Raw genomic sequence first — 20773 nt, 5'->3', positions numbered from 1 at the left:
GCAGCAATGAGCGTGCACTTTTAACTAATGCCCTTGAAAAACAATTTCGCGTACATGTGCGCCGGACTATTTCTTTCATACAGAAGAGTTCCGCTGCTGCACTTCAGTCATCTGGGCGAGGCCTCTCCAGACTTCCTAACTATACTATAGACGCTCGTATCTATATAGACGCTCGTATCTATAGATGCTCGTATCTGCGATGAACGGTTTTTGCTAAGCAAATGCATTAAGAGGTAGAATCGCCACTCCCGTCTCAATATACTCCGTAGTGCTAACTTTCTGACGTCCTAAAAAAATGCAGCAAGTCATAAGGAATGCTGGATCGGCGCTCTAGTTGTCTGGCTCATCTTTGTGTGTCTTAACATTTGAGCCAATTTATTTTGTTATAATATAATAGAGCACTCCAGGTCAATTTTGACTTCCGACAGAGTGAACAATTTGTGTTAGCCATATATGCTAAGCATTGTCTTGATTTGCGCAATTGAACAAAACAAAAAAAAGCAACATGCAGCAAATGCTTAGACCTTCAGCTGAAGTTTAATTAATGAAACCAGCTAAAATAAAATTATAAGCAAGAATTTCTTTTGCTTTTTATTTTTTTTCTAATGAAGTTCAGCCAACAGTGTAACACTTCACGTGTGTTCTTTCTCATTTGTTGTTAGTGTTGCATTCAGTACATGCACTGCGTGCAAAACATTTCGTTCTTTTGAACACGACACCTTAATAGATTCTACATCCTTGGTACTAAAGCTTGCTATTAAAGTACAGTAGCAAAGATTACACAGGGTCTGAAGCAGTGCGACTACATGCAAGGGAACCACGTTTCACACAAAATGCACGAGCAGTTCTGCACATGCACACTCATGGAAACGTGGTGTTCTAATGCATGCAACAGTGTTTCGAAGGCCCCATACTTGTTACTAACCTCTGTATTCAGGAGCGCTCCTTGGCTTGAACTTGATTTGCCACCGCATTCAAAGCAGAACAAACGAGTTTAGACCGGGCTGCTTTGGGCATTGCCAAAGAAGCAAAAATGCACAAACGTGCTTCAAACACGCTGTATTGAAGGTGGTGTCAAGTCAAGTTTAAGTGAAGGAGTGTTTCTGAATGTATCGGTAAAACTTCTTAATGTGTATTTCATGTTATGTGTAATGTGTAAGTGCACCAGCAATTTTCAGTTTTTCCCCTAAATGTAAATGCAGCCCAAAGAGCAGATTCAAGCACAACAGAGGCAGACGAATGAAGTACACTGAGCAACAGCACTGAGTAGCATGCGCACAACTCTCCCGAGTCTTGGAGTGGCGAGCGTTTCGCAGAAGCCCTGCGACAGGCATTGTCACTCAAAGGATTCACCCTGGGAGTCTTGACAAACACTGCACACATGAATTGTGTTTGCAAACAAAATCAGCGTGACGCTGCTGCACATGAGCAGGAATGGATACCTCTTGTTCTTTCTTTATGCAAGAGCAACTCAAATAGGCGGCTCCAATAACCTGCAGCACTTTTTGCTAGATAAGCAGCATACTGGAACGGATAAAGCATAAAGAGCCAGCTCAAATTACCAGATAGAGTGGGCAACAACATGCACATATCTTCACGACATCCTGATTCCGAGGGCATCCGCACATTGGGCTCACATTTTGCAACTGCACTGCTAAATGAGTCACTGGCACTCATCATTTTTGGTCGATGTCAAACATGACACAATTATCTTTGTAATTGCTGTACCAACTCACAAATTAATCAGCTCTCTGCTTTAAAGCCTGAGTCACTCAACGAAGAAATTGTGCTTCAAATTGTTATCAGTTCTGAAGTACAGCAACGAAAAACAAGAAAAAGGTATGTTTATTAATTACAGTATGTCTAATTTCATGTTGGTACAATAATTACACATAACAGAGAGTTCAGTGTGCCTTTTCAAGTTTACGCCATACTTCTTCAGACCAGTCTTAGGTTTGCACTGGTCTTCTGCTTACACTAGGGGGCAAACAGCTTTTAACAGATAACCAATTGAGAAGTGAGCATCCCAATGCAGAAACATTGCCAGACTGAAGTAGTAAATCTATGACCTACGCGGATGTATCACCAGTCCTTTTTTTTTATAATAGACCTACAAATTGAGAAGTGAGCATCCCAATGCAGAAACATTGCCAGACTGAAGTAGTAAATCTTTGACCTACGCGGATGTATCACCAGTCCTTTTTCTTTATAATAGACCTACCATGTCTTTTATGTGTGTCGGACTGGTCAACAGGAACTATCCAACGTCTACACCACAATTGTGAAATAGAAGATGATGGCATACGATACTGCGCCATTAGAACTGTCATTGTCATTCCAATATTGTTACACAAAGGCTGTTGTTAAGAAGTAAAATTCGATTACAAGCTACAGTGGCAAGACCATGGCAATGGCAACTACAACAGGGTAGGCAAGCAAATGAGCAGACTCGTTGAAGCTTCCAACATAACAGGTGCCTTGAAGACAAAAGACCAACAATTTTGAGCAACAGGTGGCAGCAGCCAAGGAGGGAAATGAAACATTGAACCATTATCTCATAAACTATTAACGAGTTCACTGTGTCATGGGTCACCGGTGTCACCTGTGCTCCCTTATTCGGCTACGAAGTTACGTGCATTTATCTGCTTGCAGCTGCGATAAATTTATGACACTTGAATGCAGAAGTACTATTCTTTGTACAGGAGGCATAACACGTCCAGAAAGATACTTGTCTGATGTTAAAGGTTATGACCCCCCGGTGACCCATGATGCGCCCAATAAAAATGCGGCGTGACCCACCACCCACGGATGAGAGCCCGATTTCGTGCAGCTGTCCGAGGTTCAAAATCCCTAATATATATATTGTCTATTGCATTGGACATGAGATGATGCCCTTGTTTCTAAAGAAGAGAGTGGCTGCAGATTACTCCATGGTGTTTCTTGCAATATTTTCCTGCAGTTCATGAGATACGCGACATTGGACTAAGCATAGGAGTTTTCCCTGCTGCTCCAAAACATTTCAGCATGCCTAATTGAGGCTCGTGTCTTTTGCAGGCACAAAAGGTGCATCATTGGGGAGAGTAATCAAGCTATCCCAGAAACTCGATGTGTTTTCATTTATGGCAGGCACATTGTAGTTAAACATAGATTCGACCAAACAAAGTGGAAAACAGCTTTGCATCTTTCAAACAAATGCTCCAAACGACTGCTGCAAAAGTGGCAGCACCAGTTCATTGGAACAAAAGATAGAGGCTTAGCCACATGTCACACCAGTGGGTCACTACACACCTGGGAGATATACCCAATGGCCCACTGGAGGGTCACTCCGCAATAAGGGCTAGACCAACAAAAAGCATGCCGCAGTAAACGTGTGAACGGGCAATTATAGCCCCGTTGACTGGGCAATGTATTCTTCACGGAGCGATAACCAACTCTACTACGAATTTGTAGCATCGCTTCTCCGGAAAATTGAGCATATGTGATGTAGCTTACTCAGAACTTAAACAACAGCTGTGATGGCAGACCTTACTTTACTCCAGGCGAGAGGCATGACTTGGCAATAATAACTGGTTACGGTGTTTTTTCCAAACTATCAATGTTCATCAAACGAAGCTTAGTATACACATTCTGCTTATAGATATGAACAGGTAGCACCAGAAAATGGATGTAAGAGCTGTGCTTTTGATTTTTCGGAGTAGCCATGAAAGCAAATTAGTGCTCTCCCTCTCCTAACCATACCGTACATGGCACTAACACGTACATCTAAATCTGGGCTACAAAATTACCTAACATAGCGCAAATGAACGCACGTGCGAAAATCAAGAACGCTGCACTGATTTGTTATATATGCATGCAAGAACTAACCGAAGAAAAATATCGAAATCGATAAGCGAAGCACAATCGTCGAGATGCAAAACATTAATTATGCAATGACTAAGTTAGCCGTCCGTATTCGAACACACTAAACTGTGCGTTCTACATTATGACTACTTTGCAAAACAGCATCTGGCGCGTAGACGCGCAGCTAGGTTACGCTTGCGAGTGTGCGTTAAACATCGAGCGCACTAATTCACGCACGTAGCGCTGAACACACTTGAGGCGTTCTTCAGTTGTGCAACTACCGAAATCTCGCTCAAATCAACGCGCACGGCGCAAAGACGTGGGCGGCGTCGCAAGGCGGCTACGTTCCGCTAGAGACGAGTTCACAGGTGGAACGCGCGGCCAGGAAATGCAAGCCGCCTAGCCCACACCCCGAAAGGTGCGAGAGAACCGAAAAAAAAAAAAAAATCCCCACGAAAAAGAAATTAGTGCACTTTTCTTTCTTCTTCTTCTCAAGGACTCATTTAGAAGAGCGTCTGAGGAAACGCGCGAGCTACTCGGTTCAGCGCCCGCTGCTTTAAAGGGAAGCCGCCACTAACATATCTTCCATTTTCGGAGTGCGTGCATCTATCTCCCAGCCGGCTGGCTCTCTCGCCATGCGAAACTTGTCCTAGGCCTAAAAACCTTTCGCTTACCGCATCATTGCGACTTTTCCCTTGTGTCGCTTCCCAGTGGCAAACTTGCAGCCGCTCACTGCACTCGTAGGCGTGAAGCCCGCTTCACATCGGGCATTATACCCATCTATGGAGCCCGTGATGACATTAACAAAATCGAATAAAGAAAAAAGAGAAAAGACAGCTGTCAGAGAGGATTTGAGAGAGAGAAAGAGAAACCAACACCGCGCATCTCACAACGCAGGCCGGCGCGCACCTTTTCCGTTTCGTGTGCCCTTTCACTCGCTGCTTAAACCATGCTTGCTCTCTCTCAGTCTTCTCTCTAAAGTGCGTTGATCGCTAGAGAGCAAAAACGTTGCTATAAACTTCAGCCGTCTTTTCTGCCACACTTTTAGTTCTCTCAAATGCACGCACCGCTTTTGGAGCATAGCGCTAAATAAATCCTGCAAAATTTTTCTTTCAATAAATAAAAATTAACTTTGTTCTCTTATTCATAGAGGTCGCGACATGCTGTGAACGCCAAACTTTGTGTACAATAACGTGTTGCGTTGGTTGGTGTTAAAACAACTGTACGAATATATTATGCATAACCAGCTCCGCAGAGTCGCATGCACGCGTGACACTTAACTCACTATTTTCCGTTCATTCTGCCTTCTTGAAATTGTGAGTAATAATTGACTTTGATTTTCTTTGGTTCAGACATGAACACGTGCCCATCACTATTTCGTTTCGCGCGTACGAATCCGTAAAGTGACGACCGGTGCGCTCGCGGCGTGCCCTGACGGCGAAGCTAGGCAACTGTGGTTGTGGACAATCAGCTGTGTACTAGTTGAAGCGCTCACTTCTACATATTTGCCTCGGTTATAGATATAAATGCCGAAATGTGGCGCCAGAGTATCACCGACGACGTCGTGGACGCAGCAAAGGAGCCCGCACGCTGCCAAGAGGACAAGGCAAGAGCAAATTTCAAGTCTCCCGCGTTGTTCTGCGAATGTCGCTCCCCTGCACGGTAGACGCGGTATGCAGGAAAGCCTATCACGTGGGTACTAAGGCGGTTTAAAATTGAAGAGCCGACAATCGTTGTGAGCCACGGACACCGCTATATCAAGTGCAATCAGTGGCGCGCCGTATGTGAACGAGTGCACTCACTGGAATGCACACAATGTGCTGCGTGTAGTGGGTGACGCTATGACACACGCTCCATTTCGATACGAGCGAAAGTTAACAGATAAGTGTGACTAAGTCCACCACTATCTGCTGTCCGCCGCGCATTGCATCAATCAAACAATCAGCGATCGCGTGAATCGCATTTCCCAATTGATCACGTTCGCTGTTGTTGCACCCCAAACCTTTACAGACACTGCGGCGTTAGTGTAGCTAGCGCAGCCATCGAATAGCGTTGGGGGACGCAAACTCATTTATAGAGCCCCACACCGTGTTATCTGACGTCACATGGTGGCAAATCAAAGTTCGAGGAAAGCCGATAACAACATGTGGAGTCTATTGTCACTCCCGTTTGGGCAAAGTACGCGCTCACAAGCTCGTCAGTCGCGCATGTGAACGTGTGTATGCGCCATGGCGGACGGCGCGCTCCCAGCGATCATCCACGGTGGTACTATTTCGCCTTTTGGGCGCGTGATGGCGTCGCGGAGGAACAGGAAGAACGCCGGTCCGCAGCGTCTTCCGGGAGACTCGTGTTGACGTCGGGAGTGACGTCAGAGCCCGGACGTTTCTGCACTGAAGATGGCGACGGGTTTAGGAGGTGTGAATGGATGTCCCGATCCCGATATTGGAGATTCTAGGAAGAGGCCTCTGGATTCCGAGCTCGATATTGGGGCGACGAAAAGGTCCCACCATGGCGGAGGTAGCGTACCAATTTGCGTACCGCGGGCCGTCTCGCGTCGGCTGCCCAGCGAGCTCGACTGGGTGTGACGTGGGTAGTACCATATGACACAGCCCGGCCGGACCCAGGCAGGCAAAGGCAGGGCCTCGGGTTTTCTGTTCCCTGTACTCGTCAGTATCCCTCCCTTCACTAGCAGCGCGACTCGATGATGCTCGCGTGGTCCGAGGAGAAAGCGTGTTGTCGATTCGTGCGAGCCCCGACGGGCAGCCCACCGGTTTCCCAGTCAGGTACTGGTAGTGGGGAGACGTTTTTCTTTTTTGCTACTTTTTTTCTTTATCGCCGCTGAGATGGCAAATTATCTGGGCCCCATCAGCCGGCGAAACGCCGTCTTTCGCTCCTGATATTGCGGTTTTGGGGAATCGGAAAGTGCCTTCATTTTCCTACGCTAGTGACAGACGTACGATCTGCTGGCCAGGCCCGAGACGCCTCGCATTTTATTTTTCCTCCGAAGTGAGGCGAAGGCTGTGCGGGGAGGGTGCCCGGTGAGCAGTTCGTCGCCTGCTCTTTTCGCGTAATATTTTTTTTTATTCTCTCAGTCGCACACCTTAATTAACGTCGTCGATTTCTTTTTCGTCCAGTCGTAACCACCTTTTTTTTTTTTTTTTTCGTAAGCCGCGACTTTCTCTTCCTCCATGGCTTAGCGCTGGGCGACTTACGGTATGTGGGACAGCGGACTTTTCACCCGGTGCCTGCTACAGCAAGGTCGACCATTTTCGCGTCGTACGACTCTTCGTCCTGAAGGCAAGTTGTCCGTCGACGGCACTTCGTACGCTACGAAGTCCTCCGAGCACGTTTTTTGCTACGCGAACCCGTAGCCCATAAAAGCAGCATCTCTGGGCGCACCCGTGTTTGGTTGTAAGGGGGGTCGGGAAAAAAAATTCTTTCCGTCTTCTCCCCCATACACCTCACAGCGCCGTGTTTTCGGTCTGTGTTTTTCCCCCCCTTTGCTTTACGGCAAGAGCCGGGGAGGGGTGCGCCCGATCGGTGTTACCAGTAGGCGAGGAATGTGTTTACCCCTCCTATGCAACTGCAGTGTGCTACGGTTCGGCGTAATATCTCGTGGCCGAAGCAGACCCATGCATATGGTGTGCGTGTTTCTCTGTGAAGGTAATAGGGGGGGTGGGGGGTGAAGAAGCCAGTGCGCCGGCTCAGACGAACCCTGCGCAACGAAATACGTCTAGGCCTATCGCATATAGCAGAAGAAATACTTCTGTATTTCTCCCGACGTGCAGTGACACCAACAAGCTGCCTTTTCGCACCCGGCCAGCGTGGTTTCTCGCCACAGGGCGAAAAGAGCGATGCCTAGATGGGAGTCTGGGTTCGGGAGAGTAGCGGAGAAAAAAAAATACAAGTGCAATCCGGGTTTTCTCGAGCGCATACCAGCGCTGGTGGTAGTAGTAGTAACAGCCGGCCTTTTTCTCTTTAGGGTCGGGATCTGGCCGCCGTCTCTCCACGCCGCTTTGCTTTCGAGTCGCGGAATGCACTGCTCGTCCGACGTGGTGTCCTTGCCGTTGACCCGGCAGCGTGTGGTAATCGCATTTATCGTTCAAGCCGGCGGCCTAGCCCTTTAAAGCGTACCACATTGCGTGTGCAGGGGGGCCTGCGAAGACTCGCACATCGCGGAAAACTTCGACCGAAATGCTCGATTTCCTCATTCATCGTGAGTTTTCTTTTTTTCTCTCTGCGCAGAGGCCGCGAACGAACGTGACGATGGCTTTTCATACTGCTTCCACGGAACATGGCTCCGTCTTGTGCAGCGTAGCGCTTTAGCGTGTCTGTTTAAAGGACCGGTCGAGATCGGGTACGACCGAGGCATCAATCGCCTCGCCGTGTAACTTGCGTTTCGCGACCTTGGCTTAATTTTTCGCTCCCGTTTCTTTTTTTCTCGTTCGCCGGCCGTCGTCTTCCTCGAGGTTCCGCCCTCGTGGCGATCGGGGCAGACGGGAAGGGGGGGGGGGGCTCACTCTTTTCAGGCCGATCTCTCTGCTGCTGCTGCTTTTCCAAATATGCGATAAAGCTAAGAAGAGCTCTGATTTCGGTCCGCATGCCGAGCCGTTTTGTTTTCCGAGCCGATGCTCTTTTGCCCGTCGCGATTGCAGTTGGGCCTTCTTGCTCCACCCTGTCTCGACGGTCTAGTTTCGCCTGCTCGTTTTTGTGGCACATAGGAGAGAGCACTGTAATAGTTAAGACCACGTCAATTCATTAGGTTCGCAGGAGTTTGTCTAACCTGTGCACATAGCCTGTCCTGTTTTGTATGATGTCCAGTTTCCTTCATATGGACAGGACTGTTTGATCACCTGTCAGGTTTTCAGCAGGAACTGCCACACATCTGGTCTGTAGTAGTACTTATCTGCGTTATTCCTTTCTCACAGTCGGACAACCTTTTCTCATACAAAGGTCTACACCTCGTTTTCTTACCAGAATGACATTAGTCGAGTAGTTCGCTTGTAAGCAGCATCGATGACCTGTTCACCTTCCAGTTGTAACAACGTATGTGAGAACAAATACAGTTAGGACTACTGCATCCTAGGATGATCGTGCACACATCCTATTAAACTTTTCCCACATGTGAATCTGCTAAAGGTCCCATTGCCCCACGATTCCCTCCAGTCTAGTCGGTACCATGCGTTGCGCTTCTATCCTGAAGCACATGCAACTTTGGTAGGCGTTTATTGTGGCCATGTTGTATCTGATAAAACTCTGCCCTGATGATTTTGTCACCATATGCTAGGAAATGGATTGCATAGGATGTGATTCTAGATAACTTGTTCACAATTTTTAGTGTTCTGTATGATGCAAATACACAAAAAGATGTATTGCTACTTCAACAACTTATCAGCTTTTGTAGTGATCATGTCCAAATACTTCACGAAGAATTAATCAGGAATGATTTACTTGGCATTAATATGACTGTCGGGAGTGTTATGCTTTAAGCCATTGCACTTTTTTCATTTATGTATGTAGTTAATAAACAAACACATAGCGGTTTAAAAGTAATTTCACATGTTAAATTGCGCAGTATAGTCAAACGCTGTGTGTTGGCGATTCTCTATCTATGCACTGTAGGACCACCTGACAAGTCCCGAAAACCGTAAATGTTTTTCGTTGGTTTAAATAAGACTTGTAGGATGCATTCTCCAAGTCTGGTGAATCATAATGGGTGTGCACAACTTAAACGATTAAACATATGTTATCCATTGAGCAGACATGACAAAAGCTTGGGAGAACGTGAAGAAAAAAATTGTAAAATAGGAGACATCATTGTCCTAGCAAAGACAGGTCCTCTTTTCGAAATTACGAAGAGATTCTCTGCCTTTTTATTTTATTTTAGCATGCCACGGCTTCTAGAGTTCTATCCTTGTTGAGAAGTCTTGGTTACTGCTTGTTACACATGAAAGCCTAGCCTTCGTCGGCCTGTAGCATCTTGCTTTTTTGAAATCATTGCTTGGGCATGGGCAGGCCAATCCCGAAGGTGTGCGAGGTACAGAGGCTTGAATGTCTTCAATTCTGGAGTTTGCTTGGAACCACACTAGGCACAGACACCTTTCACGGGTGGGGGCAATCGATACAGTCTGCTTAAAAGAGAGGTGGATTTTGCCTCTGAGCCGCCTCTGGCAAACGCGAAAGGGACCTTGTGAGCTTTTGGTTCTCAATATTGGTGCAGTTTTGTTTGGGCCATCTTGGGTTGGGACTAGCCTGGCTTAAGGTGTACATAAGCCACAGAACACGAGTTGGATGTCTTGGCTTTACAACTTTACAGTTTCGCTGTGCAACGTTTGTAAGTATACCATAGCTCTGAGAGGTGAAAAAAAATTTTGTGAGGGTACCATGACAAAATTTCTTGTACTGCGACGCGCTCCCTTATCCCTCTCCCGAGGCCCTCCTGCCTGGGCTCCAATGACGGTGGTGTTTGGGGGGGTGGGCGGGGCTTGTTGGCTCCTTCAACCGGTGTGTATGTGTCTCTTCGTTTGCATTGCAGCCATGCAGCCCTTTTGACGGGCGCCACTAGACGCCAGGTGCGCTATGCTCAGGCGAAAGAAACGCAGTTAAAGAGCGAAAGGAAGGAAGGGGGCACGCGCACACGTTTGAGAGGGAGAGTGGAAAAAGCCAGGAGGCCCCTCTTCTTCTTCTTCCCCCCCTCTTCCCGCAAAAGCTTTGCAAATGGAGCAATTACGAAGACGAGCGTCAGGTACGGCCTTTGTTCCTCCCTTTGTTCACCTTGTCTGTTGGCCGCTTGCTGCATCGTCGTAGCGCCATACCACCACAATCACGCCCATCTCATTCACCCGCCCGCCACCGCCAAAGGCTCATCGTGACCTGTCGGGATTCACACTCGCCGAAAACCACCGCCATGGCTTCTTATTATTTTTCTCTCTCTCTCCCATGACTCATACATGCACCGGTAGTGTCGCCCCTTGTCTGTCTGTGCGTGTCTGTGCTGTCGATTTCGAGCAAATGTGTGTGTGTGCGTGTGTTGCACAGTGGCCTCGCCCACCCTTTCTGTCCCCGCAGGCAATGGGACATTCCACTTCAAGATTCTCGTACCCGCTGTGGCTGCCGGAGCCATCATCGGCAAAGGTGGCGAGACCATTGCACTGCTCCAAAAGGAAGCGGGAGCCCGGGTGAAAATGTCCAAGTCAAACGACTTCTACCCAGGTGAGAATCCGCTGACAGAAGCTGCACCGCATAAGGGAGAAAGCCTGCTGCTGCTGCCACAATCTTCCATTCCTATTCGCCGTTAAGTGCTTCGCATTTGCTGCTTCAAGGCACCGGACATGCTGTGGCAAAAAGAAAAACGTAGGATTGCTTTGTGCATTTTTCTAGCGAGTCATCATGACCTGAACGACAGATCTATAATGGATTTGGCCCGTGGTGCAGTGTACTTGAGCTTTGGGTTCTCCTAGGTACAGTCGAGCAGCCTCACTTGGCCATGACCATCAATTTATTGACTCTTGTACTTGCAGTTATGTTCCCATGCCTATACAAAGGCTGCACGGTACTGCCAGTGTGCAGTGTGGCCTTGCACCCAGCAACAAGTGGATTTAGCCTGGCACAGCACAAATTACACCTCTTTATTTGTGGTGCTATGTGCATTAACTATAAATTGAAGGAAGACGGCCATCATAAGACGTTGCCAACATTTAATCGGCAATTATATATACGATTGTATGAATAATCCAGCCAAAATGGACTTCCCTCACAGAATTCAGGGACGCTTCGATTATCGCTCATATCACTAGGCTTCTAATAAGTTCATATAGTTTGTATAAACTTAATTTAGTTTGTGGAAAACGAAACTGAATTGGAGTGCTGTGAAATGTTTCTCCTGGCTAATAGTTTACCAATAATTTCACACTTATACCTAGTGCATTATTAATGGTGCAGCCGGCACTGGAAGCTTGAGGTCATGCAACTTTTGGCAACTCTGTTTGGTGGCTTGCCATCGCAGTGCAGTGCCCACGTTATGTCGCACTTGCAGGAACCACCGAAAGGGTGTGCCTCATCACTGGGAGTGTCGAGGGCGTTCTACGCATCCACGAATTTATCATGGAGAAAATCAAGGAGAAGCCAGACCCCACAGCCAAGATTGCCATAGACTTTGACCACAAGCAGCCAGCTGAGAGGGAAAAGCAGGTACGGAAGCTTGCCGAACCGCAGCTAGCAAAGTGATTGAAACTGCAAATATTAAAGTGTGATGTTGCTGCTAAAGTCGGAAATGTGCATCTACTGTGTGAGAGTTGCAGCAAACGTTTTTTTACATTTTGGGCTATCTTGAAAAAAAAACATTGCTGGATTCTATCTGCAGAGAATACTGCTAAAGGACATCTTGTTTTGCGTTTGCGAGAAAATTTGTGTAGCGGATAAAGCTCAAGTGCCCCCGGAACTTGAAATTTCATGTGCCATATCAGTGCCGGCATTGCTATCATTAGTTTTCGAAAATTGGGCTTATGCAGAATAATTAGGCTTAGAAAAATCAGTCGGTGAATCTATTGGCATTCCGTTGAAGTAGGTTGGTTGTCGTGAATGTTACACAAACGAAAGACCTTACAATTGTTGGTGCCACTTTACTACTTGGCAGCAATGCATATTGATTGGAATGCTCCTGAATATTGAAAGCACAGTTTAGTGCTCTGCACTCGGCTCTAAAAAAAGTACTGCTTCATTGATTTCTAGCAGTTTCCCAAGTAGCTTCCAACTTTCAGCTGGCTTGTTTTATCGTGCGAGTGCTGTGTCTGCGTGAAACGATGCATTTGGTGGTCATTTAAGGGAGCTGGGCATTGCATGCACTCGCATTGCTTAGTTCATCCAGTGTGCGTGGAAACCTGAAACACTGATTCAAGCACTGCTAAGCTACATCACACGTATACTTGCAGGTGAAGATCCTGGTGCCCAACAGCACAGCAGGCATGATCATCGGCAAAGGGGGCAGCTACATTAAGCAGATCAAAGAGGAAAGTGGCGCCTACGTGCAGATCTCCCAGAAGTCCAAGGACCACGCTCTCGCAGAGCGCTGCATCACCGTCATCGGCGAGATGGATAATAACAAGAAGGCATGCCAGCTCATCTTGGCCAAAATCGTGGAGGACCCGCAAAGCGGCAGCTGCCTGCACGTCTCTTACGCCGAGGTGACTGGGCCCGTGGCCAATTTCAACCCGACAGGATCACCGTACGCTAACCCTTCAAGCGTGCACTCCACCGTGAACAACTCATCGGCCAGCTACAGTTCGAGCGGAAGCCTCAACAGCCTAAGCCCAACGGCGAACTTCGGAGGAGCCGCGGGCTCAATGGTGCCGGCGGCTTTTCCGGGCGCCAATGTGGCCCAGCTGCTGGAGAACGTCAAGGCAGTGCTGAGGAGTAATGGCTACACGGAGCAGGCGACAGCCGACATCGCGACGGCCATGGGCACACTGGCGACGTACGGCGTGCTGGGCTCCAGCCTCGGTGCGCTCCTGGCAGGCGCCAATGGGGCCATGATAGGACAGGGCCCGCCGCAGCCGCCGCCGCCGCAACAAGTGTACCCGACCTCGCCGATGGACGCCACGCCACCGGTGGTCGCCAGCAGCTCGGGAATCTTTGGTCCCGTCGGCAGCGGCGGCTTCGGCTCGCCCCGCTCAGAGCGCTACCACAGCGACATGGTGTTCGACCCGTTCAGGCGGAACTCGCCTGCGCTAGGGTCACCCGGCGCGGCGGCCAACAATGGCGCAGGCGGGGGCATGCCCGTAAACAACAACTCGTTCGGGCTGGGCACAGCGCTGGTGCCATCGCAAGGGGCCATGTGCAAGTCGCCGCCGCCGCCTACGGCGGCCGACAAGTGCTCGGACGCCGTCAAGCGAGACCTCGAGGTGGGGGAGAACATTGTGGGGGCCATTTTGGGACCGGGGGGGAAGTCACTGGTCGAGATCCAGCGCTTCAGTGGCGCCGCCATCCAGATCTCCAAGAAAGGCACGTTTGCGCCAGGCACGCGCAACCGTATCGTCAGCATCACGGGCACGCCAAACGCAGTCTCGACGGCCCAGTATCTGATCGAGCAGCAGATTGCCGAGGAGGAAGCCAAAAGGTCACAGCAGAATGCGCTCGGGGTGCTTCGCTAGGGTGGTGGAAGGTGTTTTTCTTTCGGCTGACCCCCTCCCTCTTTCCCCCGCCCCTTTTCAGAGTGTCGCAAAAAAAAATGTGATGTTACAGTAGTGGAATATTACAACATACGGATATACATAATGTATATACATATACCACACGCATGTCTGGGTGTGTACAGGTGCAGAAGTGTGGGCCATTTCCACGTCGTCGGACTCTTGGGGTGTGTGCGCACTTGTTTGCATGCTCCCCTTTGCTGGGTTTCTTTTCCCTCTTCTCTCCTCGTTGTAGTGTGCCTTGGGGAAAGAAAAGGTTCTCTTCTTCGACAGATTGTCGCCTCCCCTCTCCCGAGAACAAGCTGTAGCACCTATGCAATGCGCACCTGCCCGTCTGCCGCCAAGCAACGATGAGCGAGACTTCCCCCCTCACCCCATTTTTCATCCCTCAATGGCGTTTCCTTCCCCCTTTTTAAACGACCCCCATCGATAGCACGCACCCCCCTGACTTTTTCGAGCTGCGGGGAGGGGGGCTAGTCGGTGCCTGCTTGGTCGGACTCTCGGGTGAGGCGGCCTGCTGAAGCTGTATTTCCTGCGCGCTCATGTTTCATAGTTATTTATTTTGTAAAGCCCTGCTCTTCCCAACTGCGTGTGTCTGCGTGTGTGTATGTTGCATATGTTTTTGTGTGTGCATGTCTCGCGCCTATATTTTGAGAAAGGGCCTCATTTTCTTTTGCCAGTACTGGGGAGAGGGCCGCTATTGAAAATTTTCATTTCTTCCTGTGCACTGCAGCTCGGGACAAAACTTGCTTTTCTTCTCGAGACAATGCTTCTTTTTTTTCTGTGCATTCTAGAGCCACCACCACACAACCATCCCCCACCCTCTTCTATTCTTTCTCCTCACTCAATTTTTTTTCGCAACTTTTAAAAGAAAAGCCGCTGCTACATTGTTGTCACCTGTTTGTTGGCCACAGTGTGTTTTCATGTGGCACCCACACCTTTTCATTTTTCTGTGCGTGCGCATCTTTGGTAAGAAAGGAACTGTTAAAAAAAGATATATCCACAACACGATGTCTGCGTGTGTGCGTGCGTCCGCAAGGAGAGAAGAAAAATTTATAGCGGCCGTGGGGCCGCCGCCGCGCTTAGGTGCAAGTGCTTCTTCTGTTAGACGCGCGATATTTTCGAATTTTTGCCATGTTACATTTTTTCGTTTACTTGTTCCTAACACACATAACAAGGGTTGCATGGACATTTTTTGCGAGCATCTCTTTCACACAGTGTTTATTTTTTCGTTTACGTCCAACTTCTCTCATCCCCTCCCTTGATTATAAAGTTGTTTTTTGCACTCTTTGCTAGGAATATTCTAATTGTGGCGAGTGAAATGGGACACAGTTTATTTTTTTTTCCCTTGGGCCAGCTGCGTGTGTTGGGGAAGGGAAGTACTTAGGGCGCAGGGACTGTGATTCTCTAGGTGCCCCCCTTTTGAGCCTCTAGTCTCCAGCCGCAAAATACGAGAAAAAAGTTTTAAAAAAGACAAAAAAAATAATGTTGTTGCCCATTGGGGGCACCGCTGTTGTCGAACCCTGGGAGCACACACCACACACAAGAAAGTGAGAACAAGGGGCGTGCCAGAGGCTTGGCCGCAAGGCCCACCACCACCACCAACCACTACTACCAACCACCACACCCTTTATATTTTTTTCTTTGTCTACAAATGCGCGGGGTCAGGGAGAAAAATAAATTACACAAGCTGCTGCAAACCATTATTTTTTTTATTGTTGTAAACTGTTGTATCACTGCTAGAGACACTTAATAAAATGGAATAAAGAAAAGGGAAAAACATCCATCTCTCTGCAGCAAAGCTGCCGAAAAAAAAAAAATCGTCTCTGGTGTCCTTTGTCTTGCATCGTGGCGCTAGGGCCGAAAACCTGGAAAGCGCTCAGCGAGGACGGTCAGTTGATCCACAAAGCTTCCAACGTTAAGAGGGTGATGCAGCCGGGCCTTGTACCGTTGCAGCTCCGTGGAGCCGTGTGGGTGGCGCGCCTGTGCAGTTTGAAATACATATCATTTGGAGAAGGGGGGGGGGGAGATGAGAGGTACATTCCAATGCAGCGGTTTTCTTATGTAACTGCAGTGTAGACTAAAGTCCCAAGCATCGTGCAGAGGACACTTCGTGGAGAATGACTCTTGCCATCATTACAACTTGTGAAAGGGGAGTTGCGTTGGATTGTGCATGTGTGTGGTTGCATTCTATTGACAGGATATGTAAATGCAACCGTACCGCACAGACTAAGTTTTATTCTCGGAATTTCGCAGAGGGATGTTTTGTGCAGAAAATTGTTAAGCACGATTGTAACCTCTGAATAGACGGTTTTGAAAGGGGCGCTTGTGAACTTCTCTTCTTCCTATGCAAGATGACGTGGAATCCTGTGATATATCTGCAGTGCATCTCTGCTGGTTTGCTTTCGAACGTGGTTACATCCTTAAACACCTCCCAAATGTTCGAGTTTCCTTTTTACACATTCTGATTCGGTGACATGTGCACCTCTGTCCTCCAGAAGTGACTTGATATTTCAGTTGTGAGTGCAAACTCTGCAAACACAGTCAAAGAAAAACCTTGCGCAAGGCCTTGTTTTCAGAAGGATCGCCTTTGCATGTTTGGCATGCTGCTGTTTCCTTGCTTCAAGAATTCTGTCGGGCCATGTTGCAGCAGAGAAATGCATCGCATTTGAATGAGATGCAGAGCTCTTGCGTTTTTGACCTATGCCATTTGAGGACGCCTCTTTCAATATCCATTAGTTTCCTTTAACCAGTAAACATACAAGAGCACACTTGGGCAAGGCAGTTCGTCTGTGGCAGAACGAAGCTAGTTTTAAAGATGGCGACACTGTGAAGATCAAGGATTGGTCTTGACTATGCACGTTGTCCTACACGAGGAGGAAAACGACCCGGCTTGGATGGCTTCGCGAGAGCTTCTTGCTCACCAGCGATGCACGCGGCAGAAATATGGCGCCCCCCACAAATCTCGTAAAGAGAAGATGCCATAGACCTCCGCAAAATTCAAACGGGAGTTTATCCAAATTTATTACGACTGCACAAAATTCATCCAACTTTGTATGGGCGCGATTGTCTGTGGTGTCGCGACTCGCCACCGACCCTTTATCATATCTCGTGGAGTTGTGCTAAACGGCCAAATGAACTCTATCGCTTACAGCGCATGTATAGAATGGAAAACTCTTTGGAGCGATGGGAGGCACTCCTCGCTAGCTCGGACCCGGAGGTGCAACTAGCACTCCGGGACCACGTGCGGCAGGCGGCGCAAGCCAGTGGAGCCTTGAACATGGGGCCCCACCCATCTAGCTCTTAAACCCCTTTTCTTCTTTTTTTTCTCAACCTAATAAAGTTATTTCTCTATCTCTCTCTCCAGAAAATTCTTGCACGAACGAGTGCTGTAGTACAGCTTTCAAAATAAATGTTTGGAAAAGGCCAGGAAAGGCTAGCACCAGAAACCACCGCTGCAGTTTCGTGTAACAGCAGGAGGTTTCTATGAATGAGCTTCGTGCAGAACAAGACAATATCAGTTAAACTTGCTGTAAGCCCATTGTCTCATTCCAGAACAATATCGCATAGTTCATCCAAAACTCGTAGTCCTGCAAGCTGTTGATCAGTCCGCGTAGTTTCCACTTCGCAAGATGAAACTCCACTCGGTAAAGAAGTGGAACGCTGTTTGAAAAACCATGGGGTAGTTTTTCCGGAATTGTGGGTCTGACTTGCTGATAAGCAATGTGCGGGGTCTGTTAAATTCTTCTAATGTACCAGGCTCTGTTGACAAAGCGCATTCCAAGTACAGTCTATTGTGTGCAAATAGGAGCGGCTGCATTAGTTATCTAAGTCTTTTATGAAGGAAATTGGCGAGTGTAAGGAATGAACAAGGTGCACTGTTCGAGTCGTTGCTCAGGTCGCCCTTCCGTAGCATCTACGTGTACACTGCAGCAAATGAGAATTCCCTTTTATTGAGACACACTAGGGCTCTGTCACAGACTTGCATAGAAAGTGGGAACAGTAAACAGGCATAAATGCAGGCAAATAAGCTGTGCCCTTTGTAGTGTGTACGTGTACACTGCAGTAAACGAATTTTTTTTTTCTTTAGACACTGTGGCTCTGTCACAGGGCAACAGAGAGAGTGGGAACAGTAGATAGGCATAAATTCAAGCAAATGAGTTGAAGTAGTTGACTTGGGCAGGTGAGTATGAGAGAACAGGCAAATACAAGATCAGAACTACGGTTCCTGTAATTTTACAAGGAACATTCAGTTCTGGTTAAACTGTATGTGTAGGAGTGGCTTTATTTGAAACTCTCAGTGGGACAAAGGTTCGTACAAAAGCAAGGCTGCAATTTTCTTTACCAAGTGTGTTATGAACGCAGTTGCTAAGGCGACATTGTTGTAGGTCCCACACAGTTGAAAATGAGGTGAAAAAACTAAGTGATTCAATGTGAACAGCTGACCCAAATAGCCTTGGCAGTTTGCTGGCAGAAGGTTTGCTTATTGAGGAAAACAATATTGACACAGAGACTTGCAAATTGCAAAAAAAGATTTGCTTTTTGAGGAAAACAATATTGACACAGAGACTTGTCTTGATGAACATAAAATGCAGATGTTCGTCAAGACAGCCTTGCGAAAACTGAAGAACTATGGCAAAAAAAAAAAACTGGGGAGGGGGCAAAGCATGCAGGGAAGGGTGTTTCTGTTCCACTATATCATTAGAAAACTTTGTCGCAATGCAGCTTATTTTAAAGGGACACTAAAGAGCTAAACTATTTCCCGCGTGTTAGTAACACACGAAAAGAAAATGCGAGTTCCCGCACCAAACACCACGACATAAGAAATTTTGAAGGCATCTACAAGGTCCCTCATGGCTCACAACTGATAAAAATGGAGTACATAGTAATCTGTTGGTGCTATAGACCTGACGTACAAAGTTTCAGAAAGTTTCATCGAGCCAATGCCACAAAAATAACGCTAATGCATTGTGAAATTTCAACCTTGATTTTCTCTGGTAATAATTAACTTATTATTGTGGGACATATAGCATTAGACTTCTTTAAGTGCAATTCGTCAATCTAAATTAAGTCATCGTTCCTCTTTAGTGTCCCTTTAAGGTCTCTGACAACGGCAATGCTTTTAGGACTTTACCTATGGACCAGTATCCCCCAAAATTTTAATGAGAAATGTGATGTGAAGGGTTTGTGTTTGAGGCATGCATTGTGAATCTCGTACTTGTTACCTCAATGCACACCAAGCAGCTGAAGCACTGTTTACTCGTTTACACTCGTTAACTAGCTACAGACTACCTAAATCAGTCTTATCATGCAACTCCTCACCAACTGTGGATACCTGGTATTATATACGTGGCATAAATACGTTATAAATAGATGGTAAATATGCTGCTTTGAATTCTAACTTATCAACAGGGATTGAAGAGTATTGGCTATGAATAGGTTTCGATGACAACTGAAAAACAACAAGCTACAAGACTTGTGCACGTATATTGCGCACCCCAGCAGCACTGCATTAGCAAAACATGCAAGGCAAGAAAAACAAAAAGTCGATTGAGCGTGAATGCCCCGTTATAGCTTCGACGAGAAATAACATCACAGACAGCTGGACTGGCTGGATCCGGTTCCTGATAAATGTGCGTGAGAAATATGCAAGCCACCATGAGCAGCTTCCCCAAAAGGCAGTCAGGCAACCATAAAACCATTGTTTCGTGACAGGGCTAAGTCCATCACTCATTTCAGCAATTTGCCTTACAAAAATCACCCTCGGTGGGTGCGAAAAATTTTCGCGAAACATTTTGGTCATCGTCGGGACCCATTTCAACAAAATCTAGACCCCCATTAATAAGTTTTGCAATGCCTAGTCCGAGTGTTCAGTATCCGACAGAAAAACAAAAAAAGAAGACATTTCATAATTATAACTGAATACCATAATGCTTTCAGTTTATTGAGTGACTGGCTGTGAAATTTATCTCGCAGAATACATTTAGTTGCCGATAGATTGATGGGCAGGTGATAACGAAAAATGAAAGGGCTAACCACTGGTGTATGCGTGACGTCAATTTGCATTGAAAGTCATTTGTACTTTTCTTCATGCGCTGTCTAGCGCGGGCATGCATTCCTGGCAGACGCTGCACAATGTCGCTCCGAGTGCGATGATGATGCCAGCATTGCGTTTACTGCTAAAAGCATTATCAATTCCCAAACAAAAAATTTGATGTTTTTTTGTTGTTGTTGCTGAGATGTCACTTAATCACTTATTAAGGAGGAACTGAAACAACTGCACGGTAAAGGTGAGTCAACGTTGCAATTTGCATTCATTCACGCCAGACAAGTTTGTTAAGATTTTCGTATAATGTCATGGCAATGTCTCGCTCTCGGCCTATGGGGAAACAGGAATGACGTGGACCCATACCAGCAAAAAAAAAACTGTATATTATTGAAATAGGTGAGTGACGAAAAACAAGGCAAGAGTGCGATGTAATTTTTCTCTCAGTTTCATTTGCGAAGGATCTGCTGTCAAAGAACATCTGCATGGATTAAGCTCACACATTTGTTTCGCACACTTCTTGTCATGAACAAAAGCTTTTTGCTCATGCATAAATGTCAAAGCATGCAAACGTGTGGATTAAGAAAGACTAATTCATAGAATAGCAAGTATTTGCAATTAAGCATTTGCATAATTGAAGACTCGTGAGCCGTCATCGTTGGCCCAATTGCAAAGGCCTGTACCATCAATTTTGAGCTAT

General features: G+C 47.1%; 2 protein-coding genes across 6 annotated transcripts in view; one reads left to right on the top strand and one right to left on the bottom strand.

Moving 5' to 3' along the window:
• Window positions 1-6153: 6153 nt before the first annotated feature.
• On the top strand, window positions 6154-15807 carry ps (RNA-binding protein Nova-1-like protein passilla). Of its 5 annotated transcripts, none has more exons than XM_037418211.2 (4): window positions 6154-6357; window positions 10909-11052; window positions 11876-12030; window positions 12771-15807. In XM_037418211.2, exons 1-4 carry the CDS (start codon window positions 6237-6239, stop codon window positions 13986-13988), a joined length of 1638 nt encoding a protein of 545 aa, XP_037274108.1. In that variant the 5' UTR covers window positions 6154-6236; the 3' UTR covers window positions 13989-15807. The 5 variants fall into 5 exon arrangements, with proteins under 5 accessions (XP_037274108.1, XP_075723575.1, XP_075723574.1 ...); XM_075867460.1 differs by lacking the exon at window positions 6154-6357 and adding an exon at window positions 6370-6623; XM_075867459.1 differs by lacking the exon at window positions 6154-6357 and adding an exon at window positions 7001-7137.
• Window positions 15719-20773, bottom strand: part of LOC119166841 (uncharacterized) — a 25724-nt gene continuing 20669 nt past the window's right edge. Inside the window, exon 6 of the mRNA XM_037418215.2 lies at window positions 15719-16010. Within this exon, the coding sequence (XP_037274112.2) occupies window positions 15882-16010 (129 nt within the window). The 3' untranslated portion in view covers window positions 15719-15881. The remainder of the gene's footprint in view (window positions 16011-20773) is intronic.

The sequence above is a fragment of the Rhipicephalus microplus genome, chromosome 6 (genome assembly GCF_043290135.1).
Source record: "Rhipicephalus microplus isolate Deutch F79 chromosome 6, USDA_Rmic, whole genome shotgun sequence".
Lineage (NCBI taxonomy): Eukaryota > Metazoa > Arthropoda > Arachnida > Ixodida > Ixodidae > Rhipicephalus > Rhipicephalus microplus.
The sequence above is the reverse complement of the archived record's forward strand: the minus strand, read 5'-3'. Positions and strand labels throughout refer to the sequence as shown.

What these genes read in the sequence shown, in the direction of transcription:
- ps (XM_037418211.2), top strand. Translation starts at nt 6,237, where the DNA reads ATGGCGACGGGTTTAGGAGGTGTGAATGGATGTCCCGATCCCGATATT. An exon ending in GTCAAACGACTTCTACCCAG is followed by an intron (nt 11,053 to 11,875) that starts GTGAGAATCCGC and finishes TCGCACTTGCAG; the next exon opens with GAACCACCGAAAGGGTGTGC. An exon ending in CAGCTGAGAGGGAAAAGCAG is followed by an intron (nt 12,031 to 12,770) that starts GTACGGAAGCTT and finishes GTATACTTGCAG; the next exon opens with GTGAAGATCCTGGTGCCCAA.